Below are 23,568 nucleotides of genomic sequence, written 5' to 3'. Positions count from 1 at the left end.
AGAAGTCCAAGTTAATAGTGCTGGCTCTAGGGAAAGACTTTCTCTGTCGACTCTGAGGGAAGGTCCTTGTCTCTTCAGAGCTTCTACTTCTGGAAGCTCTTCATGTGGCTCGTCATCTCTCTTACCCCATCTCTGTTTGCTAGCTTGCCTTTAACATCTTTTACATTTTAAATAAGATGAACTCAAGACACACTCTACGCTAACCTTGTCTCAAGAATATAACAAAGAATATAATTCCATTCCTAAAAGAGATTATAATCACAGGCATGTTGTTGTTGTTAAATGCCTTAGGGTCCACTCCAAATCACAGTGACCCTATATAGGGTTTCCAAGAAGCAGTTGGTGAGTTTGAACCACCAACCTTTCAATTCAAACCAACACTATGGTCTAGTGCTTATCCTGTAGTGCCACATCAGGACTCCAATTACAGGCATTGCTGTTGTTGTTCATTGTTGTTGAGTCAGTTCCGAGTCATACAGACCCTGTATATGGTTACCAAGGAGTGGCTATTGGGTTTGAATCATAGGCCTTGAGGTTCAAACCAGCCTTTAGGTCTATCCTACAGCGCCATACGAGGTTAGTAATTACAAGACACATTTTTGAAGGACACTGTTCAATCCATAATTTGTTCTTGTTAAGTGCCATTGAGTCAATTCCGACCCATAGCGACCCTGTATAGGATTTCCAAGGAGTAGGTAGTGAACTTGAATCACCAACCTTGCAGTTCAAATGACTTTACAGTCTGACACATTAGCCCACAGTGCCACACCAGGACTCCTCAATCCATAATAGATAGGTAGTAAATAATGAGGGAAAACAAATATATCAGAGAGGTGCATATGAAGAAATCCCTTGTAAAGCATTTATCAAGCACCAATATTATATGGGGTCCTGGTATGGTGCTGTTGGTTAATGCATTGAACTGCAAAGTCCACATGAACTGGGAGACTTGCGGTTCAAGTTTACCAGCTGCTCTTTGGAAACCCTATACAGGGTCGCTATGGGATGGAACCCAACTCAACGGCACTTAACAACAACAACAACAGTATTATACCAGGAGTCCTGGTATGGTGCAGTAGGTTAATGTACTGGACTGCAAAGTTGGTTTGAACTATAAGGTCGGTAGTTCAAGCTCACCAGTCGCTCATTGGGTTGGAACTGACTCGATGGCACTTAACAACAACGACAATATTATACCAGGCATCATTTAAGGTGCTCAAGGTTTCTCAACCTTGTCACAATTGATATTTTGAAAGAGATGATTCATTGGTGGGGGTCATTCTGTACATTGTAAGATGTTTAGCAGCATCCCTAGCCTCTATGACGTATTGCATTAAGCAAATCTGCTGCACAAGACTTTTGAAAGTGTTGAAGAGCAAAGATGTCAGCTTGAGGACTAAGGTGGGCCTGACCCAAGCCACAGTATTTTCAATAACCTCATATGCATGTGAAAGCTGGACAATTAATAAAAAAGACCACAGAAGAACTGAAGCTTTTGAGTTATGGCGTTGGAGAAGACTATTGAAAGTGCCATGGGCTGCCAAATAAACCAACAGATCTCTGTTGTAAGAAATGCAGCCAGAGTGCTCCTTGGAGGCCAATATGGCCAAACTTCATCTCTCATACTTCGGATGTATTATCAGGAGGGACCAGTGTCTGGAGAAGGATATCAAGTTTGGTAAGGTGGAGGGACAGAGAAAAAGAGAAAGACCACCATCGAGATGGATTGGCAAAGTGGCAGCATCATGGACTCAAGCATGGCAACAATTATGAGGTTGGCCCAGGATCGGGCAGTGTTTCGTTCTGCTGTGTGTAGGGTCGTGATGAGTCGGTACTGACTCAGTGGCACCTAACAACAAGTAGCCTCTACCACGAGATGCCAGTGGCATCCCACAATTTGTGACAACCAAAAATGTCTTCAGACACTGCCAAATATCCTTGAAGGACCAAAATTGCTCCCAGTTAAGAACGAGAAATACAAAGATAGAGACACAATGATAACCCCTGCCTACCAGTTGCATTTTTTGTTTCATGTTCATTAAGAACAGTCATCAAAAACGTGATGCATTATCTACTGTGAGTGTTCTCAGTCCTCCTTTTCTTTTATGTTGATGGGTTATCATGCCTTCCCCTCTGAGCCTGACAAAGTCTTTGAGAAAGGTGGTGGGGGGATGGGAGAATGGGAGTGTGAGGCATGTAGAATCTGCATCTTTACTTCCATTTCTTTTTCTGGTTCTCTCTTTTCTTTTTCTTTTTTCTTTTTCATTGTGAATTAAATGAAGGTTTACAGACAGGATCACCAGTTTTACATTAAAGAAATCATACACTTAGTTTCATCTCAGTGATTGCAATCCCTTCTATGCAAAGATAGTTCTCCCACTTCCTCCCTGTACTTCCTATTTCCGTTCCACCCTCCTTTCCCATCCCTTCTTAACTTTGTCCTTAGGAAAATGGTGTCATTTTAATCTTGAATAATTGACCATTCCATGGTGAGCATACCTTACTAGTGTTGTTGTCCCCACTATATCCCTATTTACTACCTGGCTGAAAATTGGGCCACAAGGGTGGTCCAGACCTGATAAGTGGTAGAGGGTCATAATCTCCAGTTCCTCCAGTCTCTTTCTGACTAGCAAGTCCAGTCATTTTTTATCATTTTAATTTTTTTTCCACATTACTCCCTATCTATCAACAACCTTCTTATGCATTTCCTTTCAAAGCAGTTGGTAGTGGTAGCTAGGTACCTTCTACTTCTTATTGAAGAGTCTTAGTGACTGATATTCACATGTTCCATTGGCCCCTTGGACTAATTGATTCCAAGCATCTTCAATTCTTTCTTTCACACATGGAAAGATCAATAGTTGAAACTTAGATGGCCATTCATGAGTTTTTAAGATCTTTCCTGGGTCTCTTAACACTTCCAATGGCATTCTAATTGTGTAGAAAGCATTTTTAGTAACATGTCTCTGAGATTTATCTCTTAATGTTTATCTTGTCCATAAATTACATACAGAAGCACCTAATCAACATATTTAAACAAGAAATTGAGTTTTGCATTGAAGTAGAAATTTTAAGGAACTAACATTCTGCATCAATAAGCACCTCCTGTCAGAGGTTTGTGGTTCTAAGTAATTAGCACCAAGATGTTCTTTTATTATCTTGTTTAACTGAGCGTTAGTTGTAACTAAATAATAAAGAACAGCACTGGGTGTTTGCTTACTTATGTTTAGTTTTCACAAATGTTATGATGTGTCATTTGACTGCAGCCTCAAATTAATGCAACTTTCATCCTGACTTGAAAACCTTCTAAAGCATTAATTAGCAAATACTTTGGTAAGGTGAGCAGGCTTTCAGCCTCATATTCTTACTATGTTATTCTAAAGATATTCATGAGAATTTTTATAGCAGTACCTTATCCGTGGCCATTTCTAGAGGGAAACAACTACAAATGCCAATGAATTTCATAATTTCATGGACTGTCATTGTCCAGGCAGACCAAGAGCTCTAGTCCTGGACCCATGGAACAGAAAAGGGAAATGTCGGGAAGAAACTAGTATTTACTAGTGTTCCCACTTTCTTTTATACCTTACTAAAATCATATGAAGAGTCCTGGTGTGGCATTGTAGGGTAAGCACTGGACTGCAAAACACAAGATCAGCAGTTCAAACTCACCAGCTGCTCCTCAGAAACCCTACACAGGGTCACTATGAGTCTGAACTGACTCACTGACACTTAACAACAAGTTAACAGCAATGTCACTATTACAGAAATCTTTCTCATCCTATTCAAACAGGATGGCATTGAGCCTCTGGCTAAACATATTCACTGTTCACCACAAGATCTATACTCCCACTCCCAAAAAACAGTAATGAGAGGAAAAGATGGAAAAAGAAAGACAGCTAAAGAAAATAAAGTATAGGAGAAAACAATAACAACAAAACCCCAAGAAGTAGTCATCAGTGACCAGACTACTTAATGCTGAATTACCCCAGGGTTGAGTCCTTGGAATCATTGACTATCACCCCCACTCTCTAGATAATCTCACCCACTTCCATGGGTAGAAATGTTGTTTGTGTAGTTGCCATTGATTCAGCTCCAACTCAGGGCAACCTTATGTATAGAAAAAAAAAAAAAAATCTGATTCTGTGCCATCTTTATAATTATTGGTATGTTTGTGCCCACGCCACAGAACAATATCATTAATATCACATTTTGCTAAAGATAATTCAAAAACGGTTGGAGCAGTACATTGACAGTGAGATGCCAGAAATTCAAGTCAGATTCAGAAGAGTATGTGAACAAGGGATATCATTGCTGACATCGGATGGATCCTGGCTGAAAGTAGAAAATGCCAAAAGAAAAAAATGTTTATTTGTGCTTTATTGACTATACAAAGACATTCAACTGTATGAATCATATCAAACGATGGATAACATCGCAAAGAATGGGTATTCCAGAACACTTCATTGTGCTCATTGCATCTTGGAAATGAGGACTGCGAGACTTTGTCACTCATATTTCATACGGGTTGTCAGGAAGGGCCAGTACTTGGAGAAAGACATCATGTTTGGTAGAGTGGAGGGTCAAGGAAACAAAGGAAGACCCTTAATGAGATGGATTGCCACAGTGGCAAAAACAGTGGACTCAAACATAATAGTAATTGTGAAGCTGGAACAGGACCAGGCAGTGTTTCATTCTGTTGTACTTAGGTTAACTATTTGTCAGAACTGACTTGAAGGCACCCAAAAAAACAACAAAAAGACTAATTTGGTCATTTCCTCGGCAATTCAATATTCTTGCCCAACACCACAGTTTAAATCTGTCATTCCTTTCTTATTTTGCTTATGGTTGGTTGTAAGTAGCAACTTTCAAATGCATATCTCCAAATCCGGACTTTGCTGAATTTCGGACTTTTATATCCAACTACCTTTTGCATATCATTTGACCACATCAAGTTTAACACATTCTCCACCAATTGTCTTCTCTTTCCCAGATTTCTGCTCAGACAACTGCCCTCCTATTTTTCCAGTTATTCAGGCCACAAACTTTGGAATCATTGTTAACATATCACTTTCTCTCACACCCCGCATCTATCAACATATTCTGGCCACTCGTACTTTGAAATATTTCCAGAACCCAACTATTTCTTACCCTTCCAATGGCAACCACTCTGTATTAATCTATCTTCATCTGTTATCTAAATTATTACAACTGTCCTCCGTGTTTGTCCCCTCTAGTCTGCCAAGGTAATTTGCTGTGTGGTCTGACTGCAAGCCTCCGCCCTGTCTTCATTCCTCAACATCCAACTCCTTAGTCCCTCTGGCTAGTGATTTTTGTTGTTAATTGCCGTCGAGTCAGTTCCGACTCGATATAGTGACCCTGTATAAGGTTTCTGAGGAGTGGCTAGTGAGCTTAAACCGCCGCCCTTGTGATTCAAACCGACTTTGGTGTCCAGTGCATTAATCCACACCACCACACAAGAGTTCCCTGCCTAGTCATAGAGTCTCCTTTTGTCCTCAAACATACTCTTATTTCAAGCTTTATAGTGACTCTTCCTTCTCTGTGAAACACTCTGTGTAAAGTCCATGTTTGTGACATCCTTATTTTTTTCATGTCTCTCTATTGAAATGACAGCTATGGCCTTAAACAGAAAAGCCTTCCCTTCCTATACTATATAAAATAGTGCCCACCCTCCAGGCATTCCAGGACTCTCATCCAGCTGTTCATACTCCTTATCCTACTTTTTACCATCAAAAATATTTTTCTTCATAAATAAATATGAGTGTACATATATGTAAAATAGAGAGATATATATTTGTGTATCAATGCAGGACTTGGCAAACTATGACCAACAAACCAAATCAAATCCCTTAATCTGTTTTTATACAGCCCACAGCTAAGTATGGTTTTTAATATTTCTATGAGATTGTAAAAACAAATACCAAAAAAATGTAAATAAAGTTGAATATGTGACAAAGACTGTATGTAACCCACAAAACCATAAGTATTTACTTTCTGGTGTTCTGCAGAACAAGTTTGCCAACCCCTGTAATAGTGTCTTTTCTGTATTCTCATACTAAAATGTAAACTCCTCGAGCACAGGAATTTTGTTGTTGTTGTTCATTGTCATACCCCACAGCAGATAGAATAGTGCCTACTACAAAAAAAGTAATAAGAAGAAAGAAAGAAAGAAAGAAAGAAAGAAAGAAAGAAAGAAAGAAAGAAAGAAAGAAAGAAAGAAAAGAAATTCCACTTCCCACTGCTGTTAAATCAATTCCAACTCAAGAGGCCCCTATAGAGCAGAGTGGAACTGCTTACTAGGGTTTCTGGTGCTATAAATCGTCTAGGAGCAAACTGCTTCATCCTTCTGCCACAAAGCAACTAGTGAGTTCAAACCACTAACCTATCATTAGCAGTCCAACTCTTAACCCACTGCCTCACAGGGGCCCCTTTGCCCACTACAAAGTAAATGCTAAACAAATATTTTTTAAAGAGTGAATCAAGACAAGGAGACTTTGTGAGGTCTGCCGACTTGTCCAAGGTCCCAAGGAAGGTCAGAAATGAATCATGACTCAAATTTAAGTCCATCTGATTCCACAGAATCCTGAGGTCCCAGAGTTGCTTGCAACAGTGATTTGAACCCACTTGTTTTCTACCAAAAAGTCCCTATTGTAGCATATTTGTAGCATGCATATCAGGTAAAAGAACAGAAGCTGAAAGGAGAAAGCCTCAGCATTATACCATAATGATTTATTACATCTGATATCAGCCATATTCAATGTACTTTTATATAAATCATCTCTTCTTAGCTTCACCAAATTTGTATATGAGTAGATAAGGCAGATACTATTAGTCTATTGTACAAAGCTCAGTTTCAAAGAGGTACATGAAATTGGCTCTCACAAGTAGTGAGTAGCAGAAATAGAATAGAATCCATATTTACTCTGAAAACTTTCACTCAAATCACAATAAAAAGGCCACTTTAATGAAAAACATTTTTTTAAAAGAATGCATACGTATTACTTTCAGTTGAGAACTTTACACTGAAGTGGACTAATGTCTATCTTCTCAACTCTGTTGATAGGAAAATGTGCTATCATGGCCATGGAGGACTTTAATAGAGCAGCAACCCAGTAACTTCTAAAAAATCAGGGATGCTATGGAGTTCTGTGATATGCAAGCAAACCTGCTCAGCTCAAGTGACTACCTTCCAATAGCCAGAGGCAACAGCAAAGATAGAACTTTGAAATGGAAGCAATGAATAGGAAAATAGTTGAAGATACCACAAACCAGGATTTTATTGGTACAGAGTATGACAATACCACAGAATTCATATGCCACCAGGCCCATGATCATCTTCAAGAAGAAAGCCAAGGAAACTGACAATTATCTTAGTCTGACACTTGTATCCACAGCTGTCATATCCTGGACCAGTTGCTATATCTAATCAGCCGTCCTCTAAGGCAGCTGATTTTAGAGCTTAGGGTATTTGATTGAGAAACTACGTGTGTTTCTTGGCTGCCAAAGGTCAGCCTTGCAAACTTTGTGAATGCCAGTGGTTGTCTTATTCAGCTTGGAGGTCATGATGCTGCCCCCTGGAGTTAATTTATATCTGACATGCAGCCATACACTGGTGAACATACCAACTGAGAATGTTTCCAACAGTCTAATTTGAAATGTTTGTCCCTTTGTCCTTATAACCTTCTTGGCATTTTGTCAGGTCATGTGTTTCAATTCTTTTGTTAGAATATGCCATCTTTATGAGCAATTGAAGCAGCTATACTAAATTTTTGTCCATTTCCCCATCTTTTCACTGTACTCAAAAGTTAATATGGCACAAATACTAGGAAACTGTAAAATTAAACAAATCAAAGTCTCATTTTCCTGTTAGGATTACATAGGATTTTTAGGTGCTGAATAGCTACCATTTTTAAATCAAGTTTAATAATTATAATGTTTTCTTTAAATATTTTGTATGATGACTTGGGTTTAAAAAAATCAGTGAACTACATCAAAACTACAAACATATCATTTTGGTTCAAGACTTAAACTTAAGTCTTTACATAAAATAAATTGGTCTACTTCCTTTGGAAATAACATTAATAATAGCACTGAAGAAAATGGAACAAGGATCAAATACTTTACCTAAAAATTCTCTGTATCCAAAACAACAACAAAGAACTTGAAAGTGTTAAATCAGAGTCATGTATAAGTAGATGATTCGTGCTGTATTGTATGTTCTGAGAAGTTTTCTAGCAGTGTTCATGTAAAGTTTCCTTGAAACTTAAGGGGAAGATATATTCGAGAACCCTGTATTTCTACTGTCATAAGCAATAAAAAGTGTATGTTTTTGTTGTCAGGCTTGAGAAAGAGATCCAGGGTCTTGAAAAGGCTGAACTGCAAATCTCAACCAATGAGGAGGCAATTTTAAAGAAACTGAAATCAGTTGAGCGTACAACAGAAGACATAATAAGGGTAAGCACTGACTAATATTAATACTATGATTCCTTCTAAAATGAGTCCTTGTGTATACAGTCATTCATTGCTTGAGGTCCAGAATATGTTTTGTAAAACAGGACGTTACGTGATCTGTTGTTGTTGTTATTGTTGTTAAGTGCTGTCAAGTTGGTGCCGACCCATAGCAATCCTTATATGGTTTCTAAGGCATGGCTGGTGGGTTTGAACCACCACCTTCAGTTCAAATCAACCTTGCAGTTCAGTGCTTGTTATACAAGCCAGATTTGGATGTTGTGTAAACAGCATACTACATATAGGCAGTTCCCAGATTACAAATGAGCTCCATTCCCAAATCTGTCTTTAAGTCGAATTTGTATGAAAATCAAAACAGGTACGATTCATATCTAATATCAGTTAGTCAAATATTTGTCTTCGTACATAGTATAATTTTCTATGCATAAAAAAATACATTAAAGAAACGTTTCCAGATACTCTAAAATAGTTTAAACCTAATAATAGTTTAATAATAATGGTGATGTTTTGATATGTTTCACAAAGTAACATCAATTTGTTACTACAAACTACTGTGTGTATCTTAGGTTACTAATAGGCTTTCTGAGGGTTGGGACCACAGACATATAAGTGGTCAGATGTTGCTCAAACAAACATTATGTGGTGCATGACTGTAATTTGGTGAAGCATATCCACATTTATAATTTATTTTTTAAATGTAATAATCATAGAGAATTCTCTTTTTCTTACAGTCTGTGAAAGTGGAAAAAGAAGAAACATCAGGAGGTATGCTTTTGAACAGCCTATTTTATGGGTAATCAACATATTTTGGATAAGCCCACTGAAATGTTTCCCATTATTGTAAATGTATTCTAAATGTATTTTGAACTAACATTAATTTTAGAGTCAATTGAAGACATCTATGCCAATATCCCTGATCTACCAAAATCCTACATACCTTCCAGGTTAAGGAAGGAAAGAAATGAAGGAACAGAAGATGATGAACAAAATAGAAGAGGTATGAAATATCTGTGTTCAGTGGAATGCTCTCAGTTTCAGATTTTACGACTTTGCTGTGATAGTCTATCTTCCAAATTAAGCAACAATTCCCACTTTACAGTTTCACGAGGTATATGAGTCATTTATATGAATAAGGATAATAGGATTATAGTATTTATTCCATGTATTTTATTTCCTAGTAAAGTAGGAATCTTGGTGTGGTGCTGTAGGATAAGCATTGGACTGTTAACAAGGTCAGCAATTCAAGCCCACCAGCTGCTCCTCAGAAGCCCTTTTGTAGAATTGTTATGAGTTGGAATCAACTCAGTGACACTTAACAATAACAACAGAATAGGTAGGAAGGAAAAGATAACAGCCTGAAGGAAAGGTGGAACTGTTAAAAGGTTCTCTGCTCAAAACATTTCTCCCAACACATTCCACCTAGAGACAAAATTTTGAGTTACAAACATTCTTTTTGTCAATGAAACTATTCCTTTGGGAAAGATTGTTGTTAAGTGCCTTCAAGTCAGTTCCAACTCACAGCAACCTTGTATAGGGTTTCTGAGGGTCAACTGATGAGTTTGAACCACCAATCTTGCAATTCAAACCGACCTTACAGTCCAGCACATTAACCCACAGTGCCATACCAGGAAGTATGGGCATTATTTTATGCCATGTAAGGATGATTTTCATTGAATTAGCATTTCAATGGAGTCCTATGAGTTAGAACCAACTCAGCGGCTGATGAGCTTGAACCACAGACCTTGTAGTTCAAACCGCTTTGCAGTCTGGTGCATTAACTCACAGCGCCACACCAGGACTTCTCTATATGTTTAGCTCAGTCTAAAACTAAAATTACAATGGTAGATACAACAGAAAAAATCCACCCCCACCACCCCCATTGGAACAGACATTCTAGGTAATAAAAAAAATTAGACAAATAAATACATCATGTTAGTGGAAATGCTAAAAAGAAAAATAAAGCAGAGAAGTGCTGTACAAATCAGTCTAGAGAAAACTAAGATCATGCACTTCGGTCACCAGGTTGTGTGGTGGATAAAAATTCAACCTGCATCCTATGGAAATCTCAACTTCTCTTCCCTATACAGTTTAGATCCCAGCTGCCCACACAGCCCAGCCTTCTCTCACCCCCAGATATTAGGGCTTTCTCCCTCAGAGTGTCTGCTGAGTTTGAACCATGAACCTTTCAATTAGCAACTGAGCACTTAACAACTACACCACCAGGACTCCTAATCAGATCCCAGCTTCTCCCAAATCAACCAGCTCTCTCAGAACAATTGTTTCAGCACAGCTAATACTTACTGCTTTATTTTTAGGCCTTTCCCTACGTGAAACTGGTGGTAAAAATGATCACAAACAAAAGGCAAAAAGAAAAGCATGTATTCTAGCTTTCTCCCTTCCTCTTCAATACCGCTTCTACATTTAAGTTAAATTCCTATTGTGAAAAGTTTAGAATACTTTGTAATTTGAACAGGTTGCTGGCCTGTGACACAAAGATGTAGTAGGTCAATAAAATAGAATGAAGCATTTTATCTGCTATAATGCATTGTTGTTGTTGCTAAGTGCCATCCAGTCAGTTCCAATTCCTAGTAACACTGTATAGGATTTCTGAGGAGTAACTGGTGGGTTTGAATGACCAACCTTGTAGTTAGCTGTCCAGTGCTAATTATACAGTGCCATACCAGGACCCATTGTAATACATAGTGCAGCATAGTCTTCTTAACTGAAAAAAAAAAAAAGAAAGAAAGAAACTCCTCCTGTTGAGTAATGCAAAGGAGTGTAAATCTGTTTTCTTGGGTTTATTATTTGGAAAGAGGCTATCATTTGGTTCCCTCAAAGATAGTCCATATGCTCTAGAACCATAAGTTTCTCTTCTCCAATCTCTTTTGTTTCTCAGTAATTCCTTATATGCTTACATAAAAACCCTTGTCATTAAAATGTTGGTTGTTATATAATTAAGGATTAAGATCAGATTTTTTAAGATAACATCTCACATTAAACACATACACACACACACACACACCCCAAAGGTATATTCAATATAAAAATCAACACGGTGAAAGTAGGCTGATTTATGAGTAAAAGTTAAATCAAAGGTCAAATTTGTCTCTTAACAGCTTTGTATGCCATGGAAATTAAAGTTGAAAAAGACTTGAAGACTGGAGAAAGCACAGTTCTGTCTTCAATACCCCTCCCATCAGATGACTTCAAAGGTACAGGAATAAAAGTTTATGATGATGGACAGAAGTCAGTGTATGCGGTAAGCTCTAATCACAGCGCAGCATACAATGGCAATGATGATCTAGCACCAGTTGAGGTAGAGGAACTTTTAAGACAAGCCTCAGAGAGAAACTCTAAATCCCCAACAGAGTATCATGAGCCTGTATATGCTAACCCATTTTGCAGACCTACAACTCCACAGAGAGAAAAGGTAAACCCTGGATCAAGCTTTCAAGAAAGGATGATGATTAAAGTTAATGGACTGAGCAATAATGTAAATGAATCCATACACAATATGGACAATGGACTTTCAGAGGAAAGAGGCAACAACTTCAATCATCTCAGCCCCATTCGTCCAATACCTCATCCTCGATCAGTAAGTCAACAACAAGAGGAGAGACCTCACACTCCACAAACGAGGCTTATGACTCCTTGGGAAGACTCTAATGTAATGCAGGACAAACATGCACCCTCTCCCAAGGCAAGACTGAGCCCCAGCAAAACAAGACTTGAGAAGTCAGTGGCCCAGGCTTCTTCACCCACTTGCGAGGAGGATGAGGAAGATGTTAAATATAACATTGTTCATTCCCTGCCTCCTGACATGGGGGATGAGGAGCCAGTAACTATGATTTTCATGGGTTATCAGCAGGCAGAAGACAATGAAGAGGAAAAGAAGCTTCTGACAGGCTATGACGGAATCATCCACGCTGAACTGGTTGTGATTGATGATGAAGAGGATGGTGAAGAAGCTGGAAAACCATCCTACCATCCCATTGGCCCCTACAGTCAAGTTTACCAGCCTGCCAAGCCAACGCCACTTCCTAGAAAGAGATCAGAAGTTAGTCCCCATGAAAACACAAACAATAAATCTCCCCACAAAAATTCCATATCCTTGAAGGAACAAGATGAAAGCTTAGGCAGCCCTGCCCACCATTCTCAGCTTGATGTTCAGATTGCTGGAGATGGGACTGAGGATCCATCCTTAACAGGTAATAAAGATAATAAAAGTAACAAGACGTGCCACTGCTGTGTAGTCATGTGACAATCTCTTTGACTAATGTACATAAAAATATTCTTATTAGTGCTGATCTGAATTATTATCACCATAAGTGATTGTTACTACAAAAGGTAAAGAAACAGAAAATCAACTGTTGCCTTATTTGGATATGACATGAGTTTACCTTAGAAACTTGAAATCCTTCTTCTGTCATAGTATGGTATACTGTATTTGAATGTATTTGGGCAAGTAATATTGGATCATTGATATCATTTCTTTTTCCCATGAGGATCTAAAACTAACTAATAATTTGTGACTCACTGTGATTTAAACTTTCTATACACATTAACAAATTGCCTTAATTTCACAAGAAAAAAAACACAAATTCTATTTTCTGAATATTTTACCTATTTTGCTACATCTTGTTTCTCCATACTTTTATAGTCCTATTAACTTTATTTCCTTATTTTGTCTACATTTTAAAATAGCATGTCACTTCACTTTGCATAATCTACAACTTTTAACTGCATAATCTTGTTCAGTTTAGCAAAATTATTTTTTTCTATTTTCTATCTATTTGTATTTTCATTTTTACAGTTTCATAACTAAAACACTGACAGGAAAATAACACTTTTTTTTTTTTCCACAAAAGTGTAAGCTCATCAATTTTAGATTCCTTGTTATCACTTGAATATTTTATTCTACTTATCATTGATAAAGACTAAACAAGGACCTGACACAATCTATTATAATGGCTCTGGTAGCATAGTGGTTACAAATTGGGCTGCTAACCTCAGGGTCAGCAATTCGAAACTACCAGCTGTTCCGTGGGAGAAAGATGAGGCTTTCTGCTCCCGTAAAGATTTACAGCCTTGGAAACCCTGCACAGGGTCGCTAAGAGTCGGAACCAACTCCATAGCACATAACAACAACAACATACTTATCTTGGCTAAAGACATAAATAAAATTACCCAGACATACATGTTCTAGATGTTTGAAAAAGATAGCCATTTTAAGTGTCTCTAAAGGAAGAATTCTCATTAAGAAGCAATAAGTATTAAATCCTAATCAATCCAGCAAACAGAACTGATAGAAGTATAGTAGTACCTGCACAATTCAGGAAGGTCTCTGCTTTTACTACCCATAAACGTGCTATGGGGCTACCAATAATGCAATAAAATAGATTCTACTGCATTTTTAAACTATTTTGCTTAAGCATATTCAATTGCAAATTTAATTATCTGAAGACTATCTAGCTAGACTCTCAGGAAGTGTGCATTTATATTATCTTCTTAAATCAGAGTTGAATGATGTGTCCCCACAATGAAAACCTTCAAAGACTGAAAGGTTCTTTCCAGTTTAAGAATGAGTTTTATTTGCTCCTCAACTTTGCATCTTACATTCATTTTAGAAACAACACAAAAGACTTAGAAAATAGGGGCACACTCTTTACGGTCAAGAGCAGTCACAAAGCAACTACATTACCTGCTATAAAACCTTTCTTCTTTGAATTTGGATGTTAGCCAGCGCCTTCGGAACTCCCTTATTCCTTCTCCTTTAACAGTGTCAACATATTTACCCATGGAAAAAGACAGGAAGTGACTAATGTTTCCAGACAACACTAATCATACCACTGAACTAAAATAATGAAAACAGGAAAACCTATTCCAGACAAAGTAACAATACAAAGTTCTGTACTATCAATCAAACCATCTTGCAAACAGAATGCTCCAAATTCCTTGCCTTCTATCATATTATTCTATATTCCTGTTCCCCCTCCACCCCCCAAAAAAATCAAGTTTTATGGTTAACTATACACCTCAATTCGACAAGCAATAAGTAGGTTGAGCTCCCCATGCCCCAAAAAATATACTTGTAACACTTGAATATTTACCATTTCAGGTCATTTCTTTTGTCTGTGGTATAAGTCCCTTATTAAATATAAATATTACTGTAGGTATAATAGTTAAGAATTATTCATCTCTTTTCCTTTAGTATAGGTATGGTTTTTCAAAGCCTAACCTAAGAGCTATTTTTAATTTGAGGAAAAAGCATGAAGAAGAAAGACAGAAAAATTGATTTTTTAGTCAAAACTTGGAGCAGGTTAACACATAACAGGAAAATTTAGACAGGTATGTCCATCTACTTATGTAAACATAATGTGGCCTTGTTCTAAGGTAGAGTTCAGTGCCAGACGCTTATACTATTGAGTGACATCAAGTTTTTACTGTGAATGATTAGCCCCATTAACTAACACAACTAGCTTTGTTTAGCAGTCTTCATCAAACTATTCTTGGACATTTTCCTTCCAGCTCTATTCTCTCCCTTTAGAGATGTCGGTGGCATTTCAGGATGAAGAGGTGGATAACCTCACCTAGGGTATTTACATGCTATTAGTGCCAAAATTGCCAGTCTGAGGTAGCTGTTAGGAGCCAAGGAATACTGGGAACCAGGAGGAAAGCATTCTTTGACCAAGTTCAACCGCACAAAACTATGTGTCTGAATTGGAGGATGCAGGGATCACAGAAGAACAGAAAGGAGAAGTAAAGGGGAGAGCTAGATGACTCTAATTTTTTAGCAGCTGCACCTAGTGATCTTCTCAGTGCCGTCATTCTCTGGTCCCACACATCTACAAAGAACCCACACCAACTATTTGCAGTAGGCCTGAGGAAAAGAATACTAGACAATCCTGAACACTTTTTCCCTTGGAAAAAAAATTAAAAATAGAACAGTGATTCACTAGATTACCCAGTCCTGAGGATATTCTAATACAGAATGTCTTCAAGAACTTCAATGAATGACCATGGCACCCAGGATGTGCCTAATTTACTGAATCTCAAGGTGAGGAGTAATTGTAGGAGAAAGGATTTGCCCCTTCCTTAATAGAGTCCTTTAAAAAGTTCCTTAAAACAAACTTATCCCCTGCTGGGGGGTTTTTGTTGTTGTTGTTGTGTTTTGGTGTTTTTTGTTTGTTTGTTTGTTTGTTTGTTTTGCATGGACAAGGCAGAGGTCCCTGAAATCCAGGAGTAGAAATTGTATGAAGCCTTGCCTTCTGCCCTCAGTTCACATCCTCCTATGGAACCAGAGTCCTCTCCTTAGATTTCTCATCAACCATCTCCTAGGAATAGAAATTTTCTTCTTGAGAGCAAAGAAAATTCTTCCAATCAATCCTAAATTCAAGGGAATATTCTTGGACCTCTCATTATACATAATCATTCCTCATGCAGTACCAAGGGAAATAAGGCTTTTAAAGTTCCTTTAAATGAAAATATCTCATATACTTAGAATGACAATAAATTTGATCATTGTGTTGTTCAGTTTTGAATCCCATTCAATAAAAATACCTGTGCCTTCTCATATTTGTGAAAAAGAGCTTCTTTGAAATAAGATCGTTCCTTTGTTAACAGACAATGAATATATGACTAAGAAATTAGGGCTCATGTCCCCCCTTCCTTTGTTGTTTTTCATTAAATCAAACTGTGCAATCAATTTAATAGCTGGTTCTTGGGCCATATTACACGTGAATGTAATGATCAGTGCCAATACCAGTGCACCAGCAAAGTGTTAAAAGTTAGAAACATACATTTTAAAAAAATGATTGCTCTATCCAGTGTATCATTAGCAATGGAATATGCTCAAAAAAGATATATTTATCATTTGAAAGGATACCTATACATCATCTACACATCTTGACAAAGGTATTTTATAATAACCTCAAATCTAAATTACTAGTTCATATTCTTGCATTCATAAATCTGTTTGGTCATTCTACTCCAAGGATGGAATCCCCTGGGATAACCAAATTTGCTAAGGTAAACAATCAAGCAGCCATCACAAAAAGTGCCAATGCCTTTTTTTCTTTTTTTAATAATATATAACTCAGAAATATGCAAAAGAAATCATTAACCTAGAGGAATGTACAATAGTATAAAGTGCTACACTAATCCTATATTTACCTAACTAATGTTTTTTGTTTGTTCTACTAATTTTTCTAATCTTTATAGAAATAGGTTCCTTCTAGTTCTGAACCTGCTTCTACCCTAAGTTAACCATAGTTTATTATTTCTACTCTTTGTGCTACTAAAACAATGCTCACATTGCTGGATAAAATCATCTGAGGTATGTTCTAAAACTTCCTGCATTCTATGAAATGGTCATTTTGAGTGATAATTAAGGCTTTTGTTAATAACTTTTTTTTCTTTAATTTTCAGCTTTAAGGATGAGAATGGCAAAGCTGGGGAAAAAAGTGATCTGAGACGTGTACCATCTATGTAAACATCCTTTGGAGAAGAAACTAAGTTTGCAAATTTCTCTTCTGAATATTTTTGTTTCGTTATCCTGAAATCTGAAAACTTATGGCAAATACCTATACTAAGCCATGTGAATAAGCAGTAGCTATTAATTGTGAAAATTCCTGAAAAAGCTGAGAATAAAAAATGCTTGGCTTTCCAGTTACTTGACATGGTTCAGTGGGGGGAAGAAAACCAGCATATTTTTATTGTATTGATACCAAAGCATTTCTAATAAGAGCTTGTTAAAATTAAGAATAAAGTTGTTTAAAACAGCCTGACTGTATTGTATAAACTGTCATCGAACTTTGCTAATCAAATGTCAAAAGATCAGTAAGCCATGGTACCTCTCAGCAGAAATATTCATCTTTTACTTGGACAAGTATGTCATCCCAAATCAACAAAATAACCACATCCTCCATCTGAGAACCAATTGAACTGGTTTGGTAGAAACTATACATCTTTGCACAGACCCCAAAGGTGCATGCAGTAGTTATCCTCAGAGTTTAGAACTGGATTTGGATTATCTTGATAGTGAAGTCTTCACAGGTGGTAAGTGGTATATTCGTTTCTCTAAAATTATCATGTGTTTATCACTGAATTCAATAGGTCTCCATAGTTGTTGTTGTTGTTATGTGTCGTGGAGTCAGTTCCAACTCACAGCAACCCTGTACAGGGTTTCTGAGGCTGTAGATCTTTACAAGAGCAGAAAGCCTCATCTTTCTCCTGCGGAACAGCTGGTAGTATCGAACTGCTGACTTTGAGGCTCGCAGCCCGATTCGTAACCACTACGCTACCAGAGCTCCATAGTGCAACGACTAATTCTGACCTTGAGACCTTATGTCAACTTCACATATTCTCAAAAAACACAAACCTGTTTACCTAATGTTTGGCCAATTCATATCAACAAGTTAGCCATCCTAATATTAAAACTAATGTCTGAAATACCTCATTCCTAAGACAATATTCCTATGAGCCAGTGTAATACACAGCATAATTTTAACACTCTTTTGCAAGAATTCTAAGGAGCTGGTCGATAAGTTCAGCTCCATCTAATTCAATAAACACTTGTTGACCATCTACTACATTCCCTGCACTAAACTAACCATTAGACACACAAACATGAATTTGTACAGTCTTTGGTCTTGTAAAGTTTACATTAGTTTAGCAGGGGAAACAAATACATAACCAATTATACCATAATAGTAAAGGCATTCAATTGCTATGGGAACAATATTGTGCCTTAGAAGATAAATGAACGCTTCACAGAAAGGTGGTGTTCAGGATGACTCTTGAAGGAGAAAAAGGAATGGCCAGGAAGTAAAGGTAGAAGTCTAGAGTAGAAGCTTGTGCTAAGGGCCGACTTAAAGACAAACACTGTTTTATTCATCTGTATACTAACCCAAGAGACTTTCATATTTTATAGCATAAAATAGATGTTTAATAAGTCTCTAACTCAATGACAAATACAGAGAAAACTGTGAGAGCTTGAACTAGACAGGCCAGCCTCTTTTTCCCAGGTCTCACAAGTGTTCTGCCTTTGACAGAACACAGTCAGCACACTTCATTCATTCTCTGGAGTCCAGGTGTAGTGCTGAGGGTTAATGTGCTGGACTGCAATGTCGGTTTGAAGAGCAAGGTCAGCAGTCATTCACTCTCTAGTTAGTGGGAAATCTTTGAGTTTTCCTTTTCCGACAGATTTCTATCTTACACGGGTTCCGGCTTTTGCAGGTTTTACAGCTGTACCAAATTACTGCATCCCCCAAACATACTCCTTTCTTCATCCACAATATCAATATTGACAATTGAAGAAATTAGAATTTGTTAGTGGCATTTGGATGAAAAGTTACTCTTTGGGAATTGGAAGAGTCATGACTTTACCTACCGAGTCAATTCTAATTCATGGAGACCCCATATGTGTAAGTGTAGCAATGTGCTTCATAAGGTTTTCAATGACTGATTTTTCAGAAGTAGATTGTCAGGTCTGTCTTCTGAGCCACATCTAGGTGGACTCCAACTTCCAGCCTTTGGTTAGCATTAACTTCTCCCACCATCTGCCAGTTTTCCCTTAAATATAAGTAAGTAAATAAAAGAGCACCCCAGCTAAACCAATCATGTTATTGTTGTTGAGTGCTTTCAAGGACTTTCCAACTCATAGTAGCAGCTTGTGGGTTTGAATTGTCAACCTTGAGGTTAGCAGTCCAGTGCTTATCCTACAGTGCCACACCAGGGCTCCAAACCACTCATGTAAACTATTATGTGTTTGTTTATTACCTTCCAGTAGTCTTCTTAAGAGATCAGATCTGAGCTATGGGTTGTACTGTGTTTTGTGCCCTCTCACCTGTTCAATCTATGGACTCTGGGTCAGGTTTGGAAACTGGGGTGGGATTGCTAATTGATATTTTCCAGTTATACACATCCAGCAATACCCCAGCCAGCTGCCTTTCAATGGTTCATTTGCCATTGCCACAATCAGGTTTGTTTCCTGTTATAGAACTACAAACAATGCCACCTGACTTATGCTATGCAAAACTCTATTACTCCGTTGATACCAGAAATCCTAATTCCATGGCAAAATCTCCAATGGGCAACCCTGGCCACCACTAAGCTTCTCAAAGATGTAAATTACCCTTCTTTCCAATACTTTCCCCCATTGCTTTAGTGAAGGGAACATACTCTAAACCTCACTGAGAGGGTCTCTGTTCTCTTTAATAAATCATTCTAACATCTCCAATTTTTGAGACTTTTGACCCTTTCCTTAATACTCTGCTAAGGTCATTCCTTATAATTCATGAGGGACTTGGACTGACGGAAAGTACAGAGAGAAAGGCGAAGATGGACTTGTGGATTTAATAGGTCAAAGATAAACTTCACACTCCCACGTGCAGTGATTTTGTTATTGGGTGTGTGATTGAGTCAATCTGGAATTTTTCAGAAAAAGTGATCAGACCTCCAACTGTCTCTGGGTGAGTAACCATAACCTGGGTGGGACTGGAGTAGGCTGTTTGCATTCCTGCCTTTGCATCTAAAAATCACTCTGTAGGAGTTTCCTGGTTCCAAGACCACCATTGACCTTACTGGAGCCTGTGACAGGAAATTTTAAGCCAATTCAAAGATGCCCAGAAGAAATAACTTTCAAAGAAACTACTATGCACTCAGGGAGCACAGCAACTCTGCAAGATAAGCATTGGACTGCTAGCCACAAGTTCTGCAGTTCGAGCCCGTAAGACATTACATGGCAAAAAGATGAGGATTTCTGCTCCTGCAAAGATTTACAGCCTCATTACACAGGATCAGTATGAGTCCGAACTGACTCACTGGCACTTAACACCACCACCAAGATCATTCCAACATCTCCCCCACTCACTATAGACCGTTGTGTCAAATTTCAGGGAACTGTGTAGCACCACATTAGTGCCAATTCCACATATTCTTGCCATGATATTTAATCCTAATTTGTGGGAATTTTGCCATTTAACTCTCTCCTTGTCTGCATTAGTACATTTCCCTCCACCCAACATCCTCAAGAGTTACTCTCAGGCGTTTCCGTAGATCTTGCAGGTTCATATTACGCCAATCCTGCAAGTCTTTCAGTGAATAGTCTGTTTGAGGGTAGAAACAGAATTTCCCGACAGGGATTATGACCTGGTGTTAGTTATCAGAGGTGAAAAAGTGAACGCTGAGGGGGACTGTAAGTTCTCCTGAAGGGGAGGGGGACTGTGGATGCTAACCCAGAATGTTTTGGAATATCCAGAAATTCAAATTTCTGAGATAGGCTCACTCAGTTTTCCCCATTCCAGGTCTAAACATACCCCTCTGACTTTAGCAAAAGTAATCTATCAAACCTGCACATTCCTTTGTAACTTTCCCACCCTCATGATTAAAACGTGGTTCTCCTTTTCATCACAGTGTGCCCTCTGGTTGCAGGATATGTGGGTCTCTTTAAACATTACCATGGGACCTATCTGGCTTCCCATAAAGCTCCTTGTTGTTAGGTGGATGACCTGTGCACAATAATGTATCTCCAAACATTCTAAAGCAATTAGTAAAAAATACCTGGTGGGTTCAAATGGTCAACTTTTTGGTTAGCTTTTGTTAACCATTGTGCCAGCAAGGCTCTTTAATGAACCAATAGAGATATATTATTATTAATAAAGTTTATAGTTTATTCTGATTTCCAGAGTTTCTACCTAATATCCTATTCCTGTTTCAGGATCCCATCCAGGAGACCTCATTACATTTAATTGTCATGTCTCTTTAGACTCCTGTGACAGTTTCATAGACTTTGTTTTTTATAGCAATGACAATTTTGAAGACTGGTCAGCTATTTTGTAGGATGCTCCTTTATTGGAATGTGTCTGATGTTTTTCTCACTATTAGACTGGTGTTACGGGTTTAGGGGAGGAAGACCACAGAGGTGAAGTGCCATTTTCATCACATGATTTCAAGGATACAGATATTGATATCACAGAAGCGTGATTTGATTGTTCATGTTGACCTTGATCACCTGACTGAGGTATCATTTGTCAGGTTTCTCCACTGTAAAATTACTTTCCTCAATGTCTGTTGTATTTTTTGGAAGGAAATGATTGTGTGCAGCTCACACTTAAGAAGTAGGAAGTTTTGCTGCCCCTCTTGAGGACAGAGTAGCTATATCAATTATTTTGGATTTTTTTGCACAAGAGATTGATTGATTAATTATCTAAACCAGTGAACTCTCACAGAAGATGTAATTTGGTACCAGCAGAGGGGTGATGCTTTAACAGATACCTAAAGTATGGAAGCATTTTGGAATTAGGTAATGAGTAGAGTCAGGAAGAGTTTTAAGTATCTAATAGTAAAAATCTGGAGTCCTTGTGTTGCGCTGTGGGTTAATGCGCCAGACTGCAAAGCCATTTGAACTGCAAGGTCAGTGCTTCAAGCTCACCAGCTGCTCCTCGGAAACCCTATACAGGGTAACTATGGGTCGGAACTGACTCGACAGCACTTCCCAACAACAATAAAAAAAAAGTCTACATTGCCTTGAAGAGACTATTGGATGTCAGAGGCAATTAGGTGAGAACTCAGATTAAAGCGAGAAGAGTTGTAGCACTGGAGATGACACAGAGAGCAAGAAACAGAAGCAAAAAACAGTAGCAGAAGAACCAGGAGACAAGTGTAAGGTGGTGTGGGAGTCAGCCAACAGAGCAAAAGAGCTGAATGCCTTTCAGTCAGAGGCTTCCTGGTGGAATGGAGAGGCTCCAGGATCCCACTGGTAGGAGTTAAAAAGCTTTATAACATTTGTCCAAGAAGGGAAGAGGCCAGGCCAGCCCAAAAGGCATGAGAGGCTAAGAAAACAAGAAGCAGAAGATGAAGAGACATGAAGCACAGATACCAAAGAGGCCTCAGTTTCAAAGGGTAGAGTTGACAGGGAAAGAAAGCCTTTCCCTAGAGCTGGTGCCCTGAATATGAATTTCTAGCCTTGTAAACTGTGGGAGCCATCACTGATCTATCAGTTTGTCATAGTACGGTGGCTTGTGTGTTGCTGTGATGCTGAAAGCTATGCCACTGCTATTTAAAATACCAGAAGGATCACTCGTGGTAGACAACAACAACAACATAGTGCCAGAAGATGAGCACCTCAGGTTGGAAGGAACTCAAAATAAAACTGCGGAAGAGTTGCCTCCTCAAAGTAGAGTTGGTCTTAATGACATGGAGGGAACAAGACTTTTGTGATTTTAATTTGCTAATGGGACACATCTCAAAATGAGAAGAAACCACTGCAAATATTCACTAATAATCAAAATGTGGAATGTACAAAGTATGAATCTCAAAAAATTGGAAGTCATAAAAAATGAAATGGAACACATAAAGATCAATACCTTAGACATTAGTGCTCGCTGAAATAGACTGGTACTGGACATTTTGAATCTATCAATCATAAGGTTTTCTATTCCAGAAACAACAAACTAAAGAGGAATGGCATTGTATTCATCATCAAAAAGAGCATTGCAGTACGGTGATGTCTATGACAGGATAATGTCCATGTGCCTATAAGGAAAGCCAGTTAATACCACTATTTTTCAAATCTATACACCAACCACTAAAACCAAATAAAATTGAAGAATTGTACCAACTTCTTTAGTCTGACATTTATAAAACAGGCAATCAATAAAATATGCATTGATAATTACTGGTTATTGAATGAAAATGTTGGAAACAAAAAAGGAAGAATCGGCAGTTGGAAAATACGGCCTTGGTAACATCATTTATTGTTCATATGCAAGCTCAAGACAACAAAAAATTAAAACAACTCCATGACAGGCAAATTATGACTTTGAATATATCCCACCTGAATTTAGAGATGATCTCAAGAACAAATTTGATGCATTAGACATGAATGACAGAAGACCACAGAAGCTGTGGGATGATATCAAGAATACCACCCATGAAGAAAGCATAGTTTATTAAAAAGATAGAAAAGACCACAGTAGATGTCAGACGACACTCTGAAACTAGCTCTTGAGCATAGAGAAGCTAAAGAGACTGGAAGAAGTGAGGAAGTAAATGAGCAGAAAGCTTCAAAGGACAGCTCAA

General features: G+C 38.1%; 1 protein-coding gene across 1 annotated transcript in view; it reads left to right on the top strand.

Annotated features, from left to right (window-relative positions):
• Positions 1-17,265, top strand: part of PALMD (palmdelphin) — a 63,323-nt gene extending 46,058 nt beyond the window's left edge. Inside the window, exons 4-8 of the mRNA XM_006830924.1 lie at positions 8,358-8,472; positions 9,219-9,252; positions 9,371-9,484; positions 11,604-12,695; positions 16,915-17,265. Of these exons, the coding sequence (XP_006830987.1) occupies positions 8,358-8,472; positions 9,219-9,252; positions 9,371-9,484; positions 11,604-12,695; positions 16,915-16,958 (1,399 nt within the window). The 3' untranslated portion in view covers positions 16,959-17,265. The remainder of the gene's footprint in view (positions 1-8,357; positions 8,473-9,218; positions 9,253-9,370; positions 9,485-11,603; positions 12,696-16,914) is intronic.
• Positions 17,266-23,568: the final 6,303 nt, after the last annotated feature.

This window comes from Chrysochloris asiatica, unplaced genomic scaffold (assembly GCF_000296735.1).
Source record: "Chrysochloris asiatica unplaced genomic scaffold, ChrAsi1.0 scaffold00002, whole genome shotgun sequence".
Lineage (NCBI taxonomy): Eukaryota > Metazoa > Chordata > Mammalia > Afrosoricida > Chrysochloridae > Chrysochloris > Chrysochloris asiatica.
This window is presented reverse-complemented; position numbering and strand designations above follow the sequence as displayed.